This window comes from Centroberyx gerrardi, chromosome 10 (genome assembly GCF_048128805.1).
Source record: "Centroberyx gerrardi isolate f3 chromosome 10, fCenGer3.hap1.cur.20231027, whole genome shotgun sequence".
NCBI classification, from domain to species: Eukaryota; Metazoa; Chordata; class Actinopteri; order Beryciformes; family Berycidae; genus Centroberyx; species Centroberyx gerrardi.
Window position 1 is genome coordinate 15,635,086 of NC_136006.1, and position 17,752 is coordinate 15,652,837.

Consider the following 17,752-nt stretch of genomic DNA (forward strand, 5'->3'; position numbering starts at 1 on the left):
GGAGAGGAGCAGCAGGGTCACCGGCACAACTTTGGACTGCAAGGACAGGCTGCATTTGGTCCATACGGCGATGCTGCTGCAAAGAGGATGCCCGGCTGTTTATGTTGCACTTTTCTACTTTCTGGAGTCAACCTCTATATTTGCCTTCAACCTTGACACCAATAATGTTCTCAGGAAAGACGGAGAGCCGGGGAGTCTGTTCGGATTCTCCCTCGCCATGCACCGGCAGCTCAACCCAGATAAAAGAATGTGAGTGATACTTTTAGTTGTCCGACTTTACTTTGTTGTTTTTCCTCTTTGTTTTCATTCGCCTGTAACTGTAGCTTTCTTAGGCGTGACCGTGCATCTCCGTTACAAGAAAGCACCTGACGGGACAGGTTCACCACATTTTACCGCCTGCCTCCTGTTTGGCGTGAAGTTGAACCGTTTAACATTGAACGTCTCTTACATGAGCTGTAAAACCTTTTGCTTTAAAGCTGTACTAACTGATAGAACCTATAACAGAATGTATAATCTGTGATTTAACCTTAATTGAACTTATTCTGTTAAAATTTACACTTAGTATTCGCTTATTTTAGGCTATGTTGCACAGGACACAGCCTATTAATTTGGACAGGATACCAGTTCATTTCACCCTGAGCCTTATGTTCTGCTGTGGCCAAAGTGATAAATCGATTTGGCCGTGATGCCAGACACTGAATCCATCTATATGAAATACCATGTGGCAACAAACTTAGGCAAAGCGCTGTGTCAGTTCAGAAATGATGCATGTTAGCCTATTATTTAATTCTTCAATAGAGGGTGAGGAGACTCTGCCTCCCTGTGAGCGGATCACACAGGCTGGAGATCCCTCTGAATATGAAATGGGAAGCAGTCAAAGGACAACAAGTGAATAAACAATGGTTATAATTGTCATGCAAATGTATAAGGTCGGCCGTTTTGTCAGAGTAAGGGGCGCTGAGGGGATAGCATTTTAACTTTTTCCCCTGTATTCACAGCTGGTAGGTACAACATTGTTCTAAAAGCTGATTTAACTCGGCTACCCTCTCAGTTTAAGTGTTTTAATCATCTTTTGCCTTTTAATACCCTGTAGTATACTCTAATGTCATGTTAATGAGTTTAGTAGGGTGCCATAGAGCTCTAAAGCTCTTATAACAAATTACTTAGCAGAACTGTTCTCACCCTGCAATATTACATGTAGTTAAGTTTGATTTTTAAACAATATTGAGAAGGGGATGAGTATGAGATCTGCAAAGACTTAACTGAGTATTAAAGGCAAGTTTACTGATGTCTTCCTGCCACTCCGCTGTCACACACTGGCAAACATTCACATACATACGAATGAACCAGGCTAGAGTAGAGTCTTCAGCTTGTGCCACAATAAAAGTAAACGGCAGGCTTTCACAGTTAAATTAAAAAAAAAAAAAATCTCCAATGTGGCATTTGAAGAATGCCTGATGATGAATAGGATAGGGGTTATCCATGCATAAAGTGAATCATTTCCTTTGGCCAGGCCTGAGGGGCAGAAAAGCTGTTGTCAGTGCAGTGAGCCAGTCTGGGACCATCCATGCCTCTCCAGTGTGGAGGGGGTTCCAGTTGGTTCCAGCGGGGGGTGGGAGCTGCGTGTCAAAGCCTGTGAGCGGGGTGAGGCTCGACAAGCTATCAGACACTGGTTGGCAGCCACAGGACACTGCAGCAGCACGTTGAGAAACAGAGAGGCTGATAACATTTAGACCAGGACTCCATAGATCCCACAGATTAGCCTTGCGTGTGGAATTTAATCTGGATGGTGTTTTGGCCACTGTTAGACCCCCATGCAGAGGCAGCTCACGGTGTAGTGAATGTACCGTGCAGTAAGTCGTGAAATGTTGGCAGCAGTCTTTGAATTATAGTTTTTACAAGGCTTCTTTTGTTCATATCTTTGTTTTGAGAGAATCCTGCATGCTAAATACAAGCAGTAACAGGTCACAAGTCTAAAAAGAGTAAAACGTAGTGAAACTGAGTAATATTTGTGGGGCAAACAGAATCTTGGAATTTGACAGTGGTCTGATAGCTGGCCTTCAGCCAATAAAAGTCAGAGGAAAGTGAAGATTCGCCTAGTTTGGCAGACAAGCTGATTTATGAGAAAGCTGCCCCAACTCTGGCACAGATACTGCACAAATTGGTCTCACATTTACAAGAAAATTTAGCTAACTTCTAGTCTAAGCAAAGTTTGCTTCATTCAGGATGTGAATAGAATAGAAAAAAACAACTTAATCTTTCATTGCATGTTTCATTCATGTTTGTTATTTTGGGTTACATTTACTAAAGTTTCAAGTTTTGAAAAGCTTAGGTTGTGATTATCCACATTGTTTACCTCTCATATCTTTGTTGAAAACAAATTGGGACTGAGTGTCAGTATTGAAACGCTCTAGATTGCACTTTAATTCAGGAAAGTATGGAACAACAGCAGCTCCCCCCTGCTTGGCCATGATCTCAGTTCTAAATCCTCATGTGACCCTGAGATAATCAGCCGACCAAGTGAAAGCTGCACACAAGTAGGTAATGAACAGCCTGCCTAACTTGAAACTATAAGGCACGCTCACCAGGTATCTAATTATGGAGCTCAGGAAACCACAAGTCTGCAAAACAATTTGTATGCATGAAAGTGTTTTTACTGAGTGGTAGCCACTTCTATTTAAGCATCTTTTCTAAGTGATACAACTGATAAACTATTGAGTATGACTATTGCTCAGTGAAGCAATAGTCATATCTAGTGTGACTAAATATAACTATTTTCCTCTTCAGTCAAACCCCACCCACCGTTTGCTCCTTTCTGATTAAATAACCTTCTGATTGTGTAAATCAGTGCCTGTGATGTCTCAGCGCCCAAACCCCAAGTCTTCCACGCTTTACTGCTCCTGTCTTTGCGCAGTTGAAAAGGAAATCTGTGGTGATGAAAGTGTTCTGTTGTTTGTGATGCTTACAAACAAACTGTAACTGTATCCTTTTTTCTATAATGGCTTCATTGAAAGCACAACTTGGATTAATTATGACACTTTGTTTTATGGGCCTTTTATGGTGTCTTCCTTCGTTTCGACGTTTGGGAAATCCATGTCTGACCATAGGACTGAACATAATGTGGCCTCTTGGAAACAGTGAACTGGATACCTCTTCCATGAATAATCTGTTGGGTTAATGATGTGGTTATAACATCCTCCCAATGAAACCAGAGAAAAGGCCATTTGACTGGACATGCCAGGCCATCTGTGCATTTGTAACCTGATAGATCGAATGCAGCAGTTTTTCACCAGTCAAGACATTCCAGGCAAACTAAACATCATGGTTTTGCTAGTTTGACATTTTCAGGAATAGGTTAATTACTACATTTAAGCTACTGTATGTGGCTATTTTAAGGTTTTTTTTACTTGAACTTTTAGGTGAAGTTGATCTGGGCTTTGAAAATTCATGCCTAATTCCATCAGTGATGTTTAACCAGCCAATCAAAGGTCAGCACCACACAAAGTGTGTGTGTAAACTGAAACAGTTAGAACAGCTGCAGTGGTTCTGGTGGCTTTGAGTGCACAGCTGTGGGAGCGCTGGAGCACATCTGTTAACAAAGACCAGGCAGGTCACTGTGTGCACCCACACTGGTTACTCTCCATTCCCATTTACACTGCAATGAAAGACATGCTGCATGATGTGCCATGGTTTTACACAGGGGTGAAAAAACTACCAAAACATCCTACTCAAGTAGAAGCGCTGTTACTTTGGAGTTCCACGTAAGTAGAGATGAAAGCACTGGTGTAAAGATCTACTTAAGGAAAACTAAAGAGTAGCTAATTTAAAATGTACTCAGATTAAAAATTACTTTTTACCAAAGAGAACACTGTAAGCTGTGATCTTTTCCATGCAGTTCTAAAAGGCAGATAACAGAGTTCAAACTAGATTGTTGTGATTGGAAAACAAACTTTTCAAAATAAATTAAAACCAGATTTCTCTTCTCTTCTCGACTGACTGACTGTTCACTGCAAATGGCTCCATGTTTGGCCAATTTACGACTGGCCAGTTTTTAATGCAATGCTCATGGAAAACACAAGCGCCTACAAAGTTTGTACTCTGTAATGGATGTGATTTAAAATGTAGCAAAGTACAATACTTCAGTCAAAACATACTTAAGTAAAAGTAAAATTACTGATTTCATAAAATACTCAGAAAAGTAGAATAGCACAAAAAGCTACTTAATTACAGCAATATTGTTGTTAGTTACTTCCACCCTTGGTTTTGCACTGCCTCTGCAGCAGCAGTTGTTTTCCTGTTTACTTACTTTTAACAGGTGACTGTCCTGGTAAAGAATATAGCCTGCAGCTTCCTTTACTTGAAGTCACATATATAGTTACACTGTGGTCAATGCAGTTTGATGTTTCTTTGAGTATTATGTTTCTGGCTGTGTTGCAAAACATCTCCAGGCTAACATGTTCTGGCCTTTATTTAGTCAATTTCATGTAGGTTAGCCTTTCAATCTCACTCTTGAATCATTTCAGCAGAAAAAGAAAACATGAAAGATGAAATCCTGCAATTCAGCCTTCTTCCAAATTGAAAAGCTTGTTCATGTGTCCACTAGACTCTGGATGCAAAAGGCTGGAGTATTGCATGTAAATGTCAATGTTACATTTCAGTTACTTGCTAAATTCTACAACTATCGCTGTACTGAGAAGCCCTGCTGTTAAGTTACACGTGTTTGTGTGTTACAAGCTCTGCACGTATGTGGTGTTTTCCTGCATGTGGCCTCATGGATCTTGCTTCCCTTGATGTTTAGGTGTGAGTGTGATGCAAAATACTCAAACATGTGGCCAGAAACTGTGCTGGATAAAACCCCAAACCCCTGTCTCTGACACTATGTACCTGTGTTGGCCCAGGATCAAATCCTCCCAAAATATTCTCTCCCCAGTCTCCGCTACTCTGTAGTCCTCTCAGCCCCTCTAATGTCTCAATAGACACCGAAAATAAATATGTAGTAAGTCTTCAGCGGGCTGTTGGCATCACCTTCTAAAGCATGTTAGGCTGAGTCAGTTCAGCAGCTGCAGTGTGAAACTGAAGTTACTGTAACTTTGTATTGACTCTTGTGTGTATTTACATTTCACTGGCTGTTGATCGAGGGGAGGGCTTAGAGTTTGTGGCTTCAGTCTCACAGCAGACCTCCTCAGGAGAGTCCTTGTTTAGCAAATGAAGAGCCACAGTGCTGTCCTAGAGATCAATAGATGGGCTACAGATGGGCTGCAGAACCATGTGGAGCAGAGGAATAGGGTGGAGAGGATTTCCTCCCAATCCTCTGAGAAAATTCCTACACAGGCGAATGTGTGGGCTGGTCAGTTCTCACACTGCTCTATATATTAATAGAGTAGCGTCCTTATGTCCTTGTCAAAAGTCCTTTTTTTTCCAAACATCTTGAAACACTTCTATATGGTGATGCAACATACATACACACTGCCACATTGTCACCAAGAATAAGGGACCTTTACACTGTTGAAGGAAATTTGGTGGTGTTTTCTCAGTGTTTCTTAGTATGACTAGTATGGCTGTAACTGTCCAGGCTGGAAAATGTGACCCAGACATGTTTTGGTACTCTCTCTCTCTCTCTCTCTCTCTCTCTCCCCCTCCCTCTCTCTCTCTCTCTCTCTCCCTCTCTCTCTTTCTCTCTTTCACTGTGGTTGTCTGCAGTGAGCCGTCCATCACCTCTTTCACACTGCTAGGCCAACTGAACTGAAATTCTTTCTCATTTTCTCAACCACCAAGTACATCCGAGTCCTACACTCTTGTGTTTTTCACTACAGTTGCACTTAGACAGTCGCAACTCTGAACTCTGAAGTGTTGTTGGCTATTAATCAAGCCTGAAACACATTTCTCCCTTCACGCTTGTTAAGGCTCTGTGAGAAAGTGGGTGTGAGGGAGAAGCTGTGGTTAGTGAGCGAACGCTGTACAGAACAATTACATTACTGAACATGCTCCAAATTAGATTGTCTGCTCCAGTGCTCCTCTGCCCTGTGCAGAGTGTTAGGACAGTAGTCTACTGTCCCACAGTGGAGTTTTCTATGTTGTTTCTTATCACAAAATAGCCCTTTGAGTGCCTTATTGAGCACCACTCAAAGCACAATAAAACAGTCTTTCATCAAGGCTGACCCCTCATTGGCTTGCCCTCTTCTGAAGTGCTTATGGAAATCAAAGGCATTCTTGCATGTAGAGAAACAGCTTTATGTCTTTTGTATTCATAATATATAATCCATGATATATATTTGGTATTTGGTGCAGTAGGTTTGCTACATTTTGACAACAAATTACAATACAGTAATTACAATTGCAATGTCACAGCTGTGATTGTATTCATTATTTAATACAACAGATGCACTATTGCATAAATAAATATGTCCGCCATCTGCTTGTGTCACACAGTATTTGTGAAAAGACAGTTGCAAGAACATAAGAAGCCAGCATTAAATGAAAAATCCTCCCTAAAACACTTTTAACACTTGAAAAACAGCTATAATTGGCGATGTAACTTGTATTTCTGGGTCTATTTTGTTGTTTGGCTGTGTATTTTCTTTATTCCTGCGGATAACAGGCCAAACGTACACAATGTGACGTTGAGTCGAGATATTTCCACCGCAGCTACAATGGAGTTTGACAGGACAAAAATTTTCAACCATTTACAAATAAAATTGAATTGAATTGAATTTAAAACATCAAGGGTAAACGTCAGGTTTTTGTGTCAATTCCTGTGTCAAAGAGCGAGGCCAATCTAGACTCGCCGTTTTGTACCAAAGTTCAACAGTCATAGAAGAAGACGAGATAGCAGTTTCCCCACTGACAGCAGCCTCAGTGGACCATAATGCAATGCAGCCACAAGACAAGTTGCATGTTGAGTAAACAGCGTGACTCTCGCTTTTTCTCTTCTGGAAAAACTCTCTCTCTTGCTGTTGCTATGCTATTGCGATCACTATCACTATTGATCTCTTCACCTACACCCACAACAAGTTCAGACATGTTCTCTAGGGGTTGTTGAAAGGCATTCTGGGAAATGTAGAAAGACACTAAGTGAAGAAGAAGAAGTAGATGAGGCAGATTGAGGGAAAGTGGGTACACCAAAAAAGTAAATTCCAACACATCACAAACCATCACAAAATAACTCCTGGAATGAATTGAACATCACAGATTGATGATGTCTAACAGTGTCAGAGTACCTGAAGGTGGATTTTTCCTTTAAGTATCTGAATAATACCTTGACCACATTGTTTTGTTTTTTCTTTAGGCTGTTGATTGGTGCCCCCAGAGCCAGAGCTTTAGCCAACCAGAGAGCCAACATTACTGGAGGCCTTTATAAATGTGAAATCACCCAATCCAATGACTGTGAGCGCATTGAATTCGATAATGAAGGTGAGAAATTGGTCTTACCTTATCTACATCCTTCCAAATATTGTATTGAGACTTCATTGTAGACTGGGCCATCCTTAATGTTCTTTATTAGGTTATCAATTTGAAATTGATTTCATGTTAATGTGCTGTTAATCCCTGTCTTTGTTGTAAAATTTTCAAAGAGGACGTACGTATTGAGAACAAGGAAAACCAATGGATGGGGGTGACGGTTCAGAGCCAGGGACCAGGGGGAAAGATTGTGGTAAGTCCTGCAGTCAAGAGACGAGGGGGATGCAATAGTTTTATTTTACATTATGGATTGATGTTTCGGCACAGGTTGCCTTCTTCAGGATAAAATATCACATCATCTCAGTGACAGATAAGCTACAAAACAGGTGTTCCAAATCGATGACATCACGGGGCAATCAGAATGAGCCTAGAAATAGAATGTCTAGAAAGGCCATTCATCACCAAGAAAGGCAATTCACATCCATATGTCTACAATATTCAAGGAACCACCAGATTCAATGTAAAGATTCACAGAGTAGAAAAAAACAGTAGAAAAACATTAGAATGCATATACAGTCACATGCAGTCAACTCATGTGTTTGAACCATCACTGGCCTTTTGTCCTGGTCCTGGTCTTATCACGTATCATGAAGGACATGGATTTTAACACGGTTCTGTTTCGTCATGTCAGACCTGCGCTCATCGCTACCAGAGGCGCTTGTTCGTGAACACGGCTCAGGAGTCCCGGGACATCACAGGGCGCTGCTACGTTCTGAGTCAGGACCTGACCATCGACACCTCCTCTGATGAGGACGGGGGCAACTGGAAGTTCTGTGAGGGCAGAGCCAGAGGCCACGAGAGGTTCGGGTCCTGCCAGCAGGGTCTGGCTGCCACCTTTACCAAGGACTACCATTATCTGGTGTTTGGAGCACCAGGAGCTTACAACTGGAGAGGTCAGACCTTAATGACCCTAACTAGCATAACTACCAGTTAATGTTACAGTGAATCTGTGATAGACTACTTTACTGTACTTACTGTTTTTTGAATTACACTGTCATCTAGAAGCCAGTGAAGCTGTGACATGACATACTTCATCAGTCACAGTCATCATGTTATACACTGTTTTTATTTAATGGGGGAATCATTTGTTTAAATAGATTTTATTGCAAGTTTCTCACTCTGTTAACCCAAATTTTTTCATATTAGTACTCGTTTGTTCTTTGTCATTGGTTCTTTGTCTGTTTTCTTGTGCGATTTTTCCCCCACAGTTAATATTTCTCATTTCTTGCCTTGTACCATCTACTGCACCCTTCACCACCTCTCCAGGTATTGTACGAGCGGAGCAAAAGAACAACACTTTGCTGGAAATGGGATTTTATGACGATGGCCCTTATGAAGTTGGAGATGAGAACCTGTTGGACCCTGACCTTGTGCCTGTGCCTGCCAACAGCTACCTAGGTGGGTGTTTATTCACAGAGCAGGTAGACTCTGACTGTGTGAGCTATGTTGTGTGTATTGACGTATCCTGTTTGTCAGCAGTTTGTCAGGGTTGAATTATTTGCTAAACATGACATTTCATCACAATTTCACATTTTGTGGATGTCTCTCTTTTTGTTCATTTTTACGGTTTAAAAGAGGAGCCTGTTCTGCGTTCTCAGTGTAAGACGCTCTGTCCTAAAACATCTCTCACACTGTAGGATTTTCCCTTGATTCGGGACACAGCATCACCAAGAGCCGAGGCCTGACAATTGTGGCCGGAGCACCCAGATCCAATCATAGCGGAGCCGTGGTCCTGTTAAAGAAAGAGAGCGAAGCCTCCACCAGACTCTCCCCAGAATTCATCCTGGAGGGTCCGGGACTGGCTTCCTCCTTCGGATACGATGTGGCAGTAGTTGACCTGAACGGTGATGGGTGGGTAACATTTCTCACTGTCTTTATTCTGCTTTAGCATACAGCTGATTTGGCATTATATTATGGATGGCTTTGAGACTTTTAACAGACTGGTTTCTTTGTCATATTGTCATTTTTTGTGGTTCTGATATATAATTTTAAGTGTTTACCTTACTGTGGATTTTCTTCACCTATTGGTTTACATTCTACATGATACTGATATTAAACGATTTCCTTTCCTTCTGTGATCTAGATGGCAAGATATAGTTGTAGGAGCCCCTCAGTTCTTCATGAAGGACGGAGATGTGGGAGGGGCCGTTTATGTCTATATCAACCAGGCAGGGAAGTGGAACAAGATCACTCCCATCCGCCTCAATGGAACCAAAGACTCAATGTTTGGACTGGCAGTGGAAAACATCGGGGACACCAATCAGGACTCTTATGAAGGTAATTTAGGTGTCCTTTTTTTTAGCTTGTTTACTGGACCCTTTCTCTATTCGTTTCCATTACTTTAACTGGTTTCTCTCTTATTAGACATTGCCGTCGGCGCTCCCTATGACGACGCTGGGGCGGGAAAAGTCTACATTTATCATGGCTCTGCCCAAGGAATCAACACCAAGCCTGCACAGGTTGGTTTTGTGGAGCTTTGGTCAAGCGTTATGGCAAACTTTTCAGATAACAGAGTTAATAGTGTCACAAAAATAGTGTTAGTGTGAAATTGTAGTCAAATAACATTTGTTTTTCCCTTCATTACAGATCCTTTCAGGAAGACAAAACAACATCAGATTGTTTGGATATTCTCTGGCAGGGAACATGGACTTGGATAGTAACTATTACCCAGATCTGGCTATAGGCTCTCTCTCAGATACAGCTCTCATTTACAGGTAATTATCTCCTTACCCATTACACTGCAATTCAAACCCCACTGACTTCTATCACAACTTTATTTAACAACCTGTCTTTCAGAGCACGGCCGGTCATTAGCATCAAGAAGGATGTCAAAATAACTCCAAGGGAAATTGACCTTACAAAGAAAACCTGCGGTAACAGCATTTGGTAGGTATTATAATATTTCATGGGGCCTCATATTCAAAACTCCCTGTGTTATAATTGATTAATAATCCATTCCTTATCCGTAGCTTCACTGTTGAGGCATGCTTCACCTATAAAGCAAACCCAGCATCCTACAGCCCCAAACTAAGTAAGTGAAATGGTAACAACACAATATTTTTTTCCAGATCCAGGACTGTGCAGTTCTCCTTTCTTACGTGCCTTTTCCCCACAGCTATCAGCTATTCTTTTGAGGTGGAGGGGGATCGAAGGAAACAAGGGCTGCTCTCCAGAGTGATGTTCCTCAACAAGTCCCGAACCGACAAAGACTACGAGTCTACTGGCACCCTGGACCTCCGCGGACAGAACAAGAGAGCATGCATCAAGACAAAAGTCAAACTTAAGGTAATTTCTGACAACTAAAGAACATTGGCAGGATATCTTCCACTCAGCGAGCAACAGTCAGGAGCAGTTTGAGCTCACAGTAAGCTATGTTCAGAGCCAGAGAGAGAGAAAGTTGTAGTTCTAGAAAAACCCAAATGTATTCTGTGAAAGAAACTTGTGAATGACATTTCCTCTTATATTTTCTCTCACTCTCAAAAGACATTTAGTTCAGATTGCCACACTAATTAGTCAAAATGCATCAGTGGAACTTCTTGAGAAGATCTTGACAACCCCTTTGTCACTTACCTTAAATGTCCCATATTATTCACTTTTCATGATTTTATTCTCAAGTACACTATGGTTCAAGATAAGAATTGTGTTCTTCATGATGTTTTCCAGTTCAAATGCTGCAAACCTGCCTGGTTTTAGCAACTATTTAGTGAGGGGAAAAGAAAGGATGGATTTTTTACATTTTGATCATATATGTATATAAACAGAGGAAATGTTTCATTCCTATCCTCCTTTAAAATAAGTATTATGCTCTACACTACCATGGATGTTTCTGCTTTGCCCAGGAAAACATTAAGGACAAACTGCGTGGCGTTCCCATCGAGGTGTCAGTGGGAATTGTAGGTACCAAGCGACAGAAGAGACAGAACGCTCTGCCTCAGCTTATTCCCATACTGGACTCCTCTCAAGCCAGCAAAGTTGTCACTGAGGTAAACATTCAGGCTGCAGCAATTAGCCTATTACTAAACAAAGCAGCTCATTTAATAGAGAGAATTAAGTACTGTTAACAGTGGATGATGTATGAAATTATGTATGTGATGTTGTTACTGTTTGTTGTTATTGTAGGTCAACTTCTTAAAAGAGGGATGTGGAAGTGATAATATTTGCCAGAGTAACCTGCAGATGCATTACAAATTCTGCTACAAAGAAAACAACCAGGATGTGTTCCCCCCTTTGCCCATGTGAGTACAAACATTTATATTTTTCTAAACAACATAAGTTCAAATATAATTTCTCAAAGTCTTAAGATCGGGTAAAATTAATCCTTAAAGCAAGATATCAGTTGGCTGAGACATTTTCAGTTTTCACATTTTCATATGTGGAGGAAGGTGTGATGTATTATTGGGTGGTTACTGCTCCTCTCCAGTTCCCCCAGTGACTCCCTGCCAGTGTTACACTGTGCATCCAGCTGTGATGTCACTCTGGGTGCTGGGAAGTGGGTGTTTACGTAGATGACTGTGGGGGTCGCCCACTGTGATACATGTTTTGTCCTCATTTGTGATTAACGATTATTGTCATTATCGATTAATCTATTGATAATTTTTTTCAGAGTAATCGGTTAATCATTTAGTCTATAAAATGTCAAAAATAATGACAAATGCCCATCACAACTTACCAGAGCCCAAAGTGATGTCTTCAGTCTGAGCAGCTGCCAAAAAACCCCAAAGCATTTTATAATGATAAGAAGCGGAGAACAGCAAGAAAATCTTTGCATTTGTGAAGCTGTAACCAGCAAATGTTTGGTATTTTTACTTGATAAATGACTAAAACAATTACTCTGTTATCAAAATGACAATCGATTAATTTTCTGTTGATCGACTAATGACTTAATCAACTAATCGCACTATTTGTGAGTGCACTGCTGCACCTTTGGACCTGCGTATGGCAAACCACCTCATTTAGCAAACCTCCAATTCCCAGTTACATTAGTAGTTATAAAATCTATAGAATCTTTCCATTACTTGGGTGGGAGATGGGGAGTGATGTTTTTTTTTTCCAACTTGTCTATGTAATGGCTATAAGGTAATGTGTACCTCTGATTCATCTTTGCGTGTCTGCAGTGAGAACGGCCTGCCTGTGTTCTCTCTGAACGACCAGAAGAAGGACTTGGCGCTGCAGGTGACGGTGAGGAACCGGAACGGAGACGACGCCCACGAGGCAAAGCTGGTCGGGACGTTTCCAGACACACTCTCCTATTCTGGATTCCGCTCGCATAAAACAACGGTAAAAAACAACAACAACAACAACAAAAAACATGTAAATGATGCAGTGGTACAGATGCCGCTAATTACAGTCAGATTCGCAATTTAAAAACCATTCAGGTGCCATAATATTACAATGTGTTTTCTTCCAGAGGGAAAAACAAATCATCTGTATTGCCAATCAGAACGGCTCTCAAGCAGACTGTGAGCTGGGGAATCCGTTTAAGAGAGACTCAGAGGTACGGACTTGTCTTCAGCATTAGTTTTTTATTTGCTCATTGGTACTTTGCTGCGGTTATTTAAATTTGAGAAATGTTTCTTTCTTTCTCACAAGGCTACATTTTACATCATCTTGAGCACTGTGGGAATATCTCTCGACACCACAGAGATTGAAGTCGACCTACAGCTCCAGACGTAAGTACAGCTGCTTCAGCCTCATGTCCAGGTCTGGACTGTGTTCTGCAAATGACAGGGAATGGGACTGCAGCGTGTAATAATTCATTAACCATGCTCAACAGTAAATCATTTCCTATATTTGACAGGTAAATTACTATGAATATAACTCAACATATTGGTTTTTTTTTTTCTTTTAGAACCAGTGTGCAAGAAAAAATGGCCACTGTGAAAGTAAAGGCTAAAGTGGTGATTGAACTGTCACTGTCAGTCACTGGGTAAGTACTAGAGGGTTAGCGGTGTGTTTAACTATTGTTTGATAGTTTCAACTGTTAATTGATAATATACAGTACCTGAAGATTTTTGTTTGTTTTGCATCAGGGTAGCAAGACCTTCCCAGGTTTATTTCGGAGGTGCTGTGAAAGGAGAGAGTGCCATAAAGACGGAAGATGAGATTGGCAGTTTGATTAACTATGAATTCAGAGTGAGTTTAATCATCAGACTTACTTTTATATATTATCATTGTGTCATTACTGGTATCTAATTTGAGACTCCTTACTGTATGCTATACCCAGGACTGACCATATTGATTTTTTCCCCCAGATAAACAACTTGGGGAAGCCTTTGAAGTCCTTCGGCACGGCCTCGCTGAACATCCAGTGGCCCAAAGAGAACGTGGATGGGAAGTGGCTCCTGTACCTGGTGAAGATCTCCACCACCGGTCTGGAGGAAATCCCCTGCTCTCCTGAGGCCGAGATCAACTCTCTCAAACACATCCAGGTAGTGTTTTTGTCCCTCCATGTTTGTGTTCTTGTAGTAAATTCAGAGGTGAGAACTCAGCGATTATAAGCAAACTTCCTCTGATCAATTCCAATTTGAATTAATGAGTAGCAATGCTCTTTCAGGAGTCTTCTGTGTCCAGGACAAAGCGTGAAACCGGGGAAAGAAAAACATCTGGTGGCAAAATCTCTTTACTATTGGACCAAAGAAAGCGCAAAGTTTTGGTGAGTTTTGCTGTGGACGCATCCACACTCTATAACAGAGATTTTGACTTTTTTTTTTTACTGGCAGCCAGGGTGTCTAATAGACTGTTTTTCCTTCTAGATGTGTGGGAACGGGTATGATGCCAGATGTGTGGTGATCAAGTGCCCCCTGCAGGGTTTGGACAGTACAGCAGTCATTGCACTGAGGTCTCGTCTGTGGAACTCAACCTTCCTTGAGGTAACATGCTGTACTTTAAGACTCCGCTACAGGGGCATGTCCATGTTTCACATCAGTTTTTAATCATGCCCTGGAATTAAACCTCATGATTTGTATGTGATTGTCTTAACTGACTGACTTTTTTTTGTTTTGAAACAGAATTATGCCTCTCTTAGCTACCTTGATATAATTGTGAAAGCCTCGCTCAGGCTTGATACTCCTGCTAAAAACATGATCCTGAGAAATGCTGAGACTCAGGTAAGTGGCATCAATCCAGCCATATGTGTGAAATACCAATATGAATATAAAGATGTTAAGACTTAATTTTCATCCTGAATCACCTCATTACCATTCCCCCCCTCCACTGTTTTCCATGCTCCCTGCAGGTGAGAGTGACCGTGTTCCCAGAGAAGACAGTGGCGCAGTACGGCGGCGTTCCCTGGTGGATCATACTGGTGGCTGTTCTTGCTGGGATCTTGATGTTGGCGTTGTTAGTGTTTCTACTCTGGAAGGTGAGGTCACAGCCATTACATCATCATGTTACTGCCTGGTCACATTAGATAAGATCATGTAAGATGAACTTTATTGATTCCAGAAGGGAAATTGGGTCATTGCAAAAAAAAATAGAGGTGTTGGTTTGTGAACACAGAGTAAAAGATACTGAATGATGTGAAAAAGGTATTAAAGTCACAATGAAATGAACATTTTTTTGTCACCTTGTTGTACTAATTATCTATATCATAACACACCTATTTAATTTAGTTACAATTTTTTTATTTTCTCTCTTTTATATTGAAATCCAAATGTTCTTCTTCCTGGAAAACAGTGTATCTTTAGTGGTTACTTCATGATGTACCAGTAGGTGTTCATAAAATTCCAACCAATGATACTATCACGGATTTTTGAATCCCCCCACCCCCATAATATGAAACTTGAAACTTAACAACTCTCAAAGTGACACAAGTGGCAACATGGTACATGGGTGCAGTTTTTGGTGTTCACCCTGGAAAGACGCCATTGTTACGTCCCAGTGGCTGGAATTTGTGATGACTCAAGATTGTGTGCAAAGGATTTTTGAACTTTTGAGCTGCCCCTCCCCATGTTATGTCCTGTTTCAGTTGGAAATACACCAAATTACAAAACAAGACACCATCAGAATGCAGTTTCCTTGTGACTTTAAATGATATACAATATATAGCCTATATAATACAACAAAAAAAATATATAAAAGATGAAGTGAACAGATGGTGTGTTTATGTGTTTCTACTGGATAAAAAGAATTCTCACTGTGATGGATATTGACAGCTTCACCATGTTGGTAGCAACAAAATGCATTTCTCTGATATTTGTGGGAGGAGGTCGTATTGGCCGCAGATTCTTTATTAATTTAGTTTGTCACCCTTAATGACTCATCACCCTTGCTCCCCCTCAGTGTGGTTTCTTCAAGAGAGCTCCAAAAGACCAATACGATGCTGCGTATCACAAGGCAGAAATCCATGTTCAGCCCTCTGACAAAGAGAAACTCTCTGCTGAGGCGTAAAGCCACATTTATGCTCTCAGAACCGGGGTAAAAATAAACTGTCGGCATGGAGCGTGGTAACGACAGACACTAATGAACTCACTTTTCTCTTAAGGAAATGCTTTACTGTCAAATCAGCAGACTTAACGTACAAAATTCAACCAGACACATATTGTACCAAGCTAATGAAACAGGTATCTAGGAAATTTTAAGCATAAATGTAAGTGAAAAAGATTATTTAATAGATAAACCATTCCATGTTGGAGAGAAAATCATAGAGTTTCTGGTATGTGTACAGTATGTGTCTCTGAATTTTGTCAAGAAATTGATATTTCTTCCACAACAGGCTTAACATTTTCTTCTTCTTCTTCAAACCCCTTTGTTCAAAAAGTGTATTGTACTTTCTGCTCTGCAGGTGCTTTTTGCTGACATCGCCTTCCCTGCTTGGCTGTTTGAAATATCATTTTAAACACTGTACTTCTCCCCTGCAAAGCATGCGTTAACATACCTGCAACACTTCTTCTATTATATCATATACAGTGTACATGCATATTGCAGTTGTTCATCCATGTTAATAACACACAGTTTATGCTGTTTATCTCCCTTCCCAGTGTGGATTCTTCAGACGCTCCAAGTACGACGACAGCGTTCCTCGATACCACGCAGTGCGAATAAGAAAGGAATCTCCTCCGTACAAAGATGGAAAAGTCAAGTTTGATCCTTTTGAGAAAAAGCAGTGGCTGACGTCTTGGAGTGAGAACGAGAGCTACTCATGAAACCTTTCATTGTTCAAATGATTCTGCAGACAGGGATCACCTGTTTTTTTATTAAATGTTGCCAAGCCACAAACCCACTGAACTTTTTATTTTATGTTCATTTAGTGAACATGATGCTCAGTGATTTTTTTTTTATTTGTAGATAATCCTCGTGCTTACTTTGAATTAGTTGGATCAAAATCATGTCTTTGAATTTTTGTAATGTATAGATGACAAAATGTTGTAAGTTTTGTACATATTTAAAATCTTAAGCACACTGTATATTTATTTTTTTGTTAAAGCCAATTTCATTTAGCCAAAGAGTTTTTTCTGTCTTCAGGCTGCTTTGGAGCAGAACAATAAAGGGCAAAGTTTACTGCTGTTTTTCTGGAGTTGCACAGTCTCACTAAAAAGTAGCTACAGGGTCTAACAGCCTCAGACTCAGATTCCTTTCACATTATAAAAGTGTTCAACTTATTTACATAGATGCATGGCACAGCGTTCAAAACAATTGTCTTTTTTCACAAGTCTAAGCAGGGGAGATCCACCAGACCCCTTGTTGATGTTTGCAACAATTAAGATGAATGAGTGTAATATGAATGTAAAGCAATATATTTTTGATGTTGGTGTTTGAGGCTTTTGTTTCAGTATTTCCGAACAAAAATATGTAGAGGTCAGCATTAATGGACACAAAAGACGGGCTGTTTCAGTTGTTTGTGGAATGATGACACTTGGGTACATCGTCACTTCACAATAATAAAAGGTGTAGATGGGATTCGGCCTACAGAATTTAAAACAAATTGAGAGGCAGTCTAGTTTTTCATGGAAACATGCATTCTTCACCTCTTGACACTGTTACGGCATTCAGGTAGCATCCACTGTATGTAGTTTACTGAAGTAAGAATGACTCATATGATTGTCTTTCCAACTAATAAATCCAAAGGGAAGATGGTGAAAAGCAACTGAAATGTATGAATAACTTCTGATAAATGTGATTGGAAATGAATGTGTTGAGATGTTGAGGGAGGAAATAAAAATGCTGAAAAAAAAAATTATTAAGCTCTACTGGTGAATTTCATTTCCATTAACATCTTTTTTTTTTTAAAGACATGTCAGTTTCTATCTGCATTGCCTTCTATACACAATAACAGAAAGTACAATATTATAAAAAA

General features: G+C 40.5%; 1 protein-coding gene across 2 annotated transcripts; it reads left to right on the forward strand.

Annotated features, from left to right (window-relative positions):
* On the forward strand, positions 1 to 17,413 carry itga6a (integrin, alpha 6a). Of its 2 annotated transcripts, XM_071917921.2 has the most exons (26): positions 1 to 249; positions 7,286 to 7,410; positions 7,572 to 7,651; positions 8,090 to 8,351; positions 8,725 to 8,856; positions 9,096 to 9,309; positions 9,542 to 9,735; positions 9,823 to 9,917; positions 10,045 to 10,172; positions 10,255 to 10,344; positions 10,428 to 10,489; positions 10,574 to 10,743; positions 11,298 to 11,441; positions 11,578 to 11,693; positions 12,573 to 12,735; positions 12,866 to 12,952; positions 13,048 to 13,127; positions 13,307 to 13,384; positions 13,488 to 13,590; positions 13,710 to 13,886; positions 14,012 to 14,110; positions 14,211 to 14,327; positions 14,466 to 14,564; positions 14,693 to 14,818; positions 15,739 to 15,873; positions 16,437 to 16,575. In XM_071917921.2, the coding sequence occupies exons 1-25, from the start codon at positions 71 to 73 to the stop codon at positions 15,844 to 15,846; spliced, it is 3,228 nt and encodes a 1,075-aa protein (XP_071774022.1). In that variant the 5' UTR covers positions 1 to 70; the 3' UTR covers positions 15,847 to 15,873; positions 16,437 to 16,575. The 2 variants fall into 2 exon arrangements, with proteins under 2 accessions (XP_071774022.1, XP_071774021.1); XM_071917920.2 differs by lacking the exon at positions 15,739 to 15,873 and having other exon boundaries at positions 16,437 to 17,413.
* Positions 17,414 to 17,752: the final 339 nt, after the last annotated feature.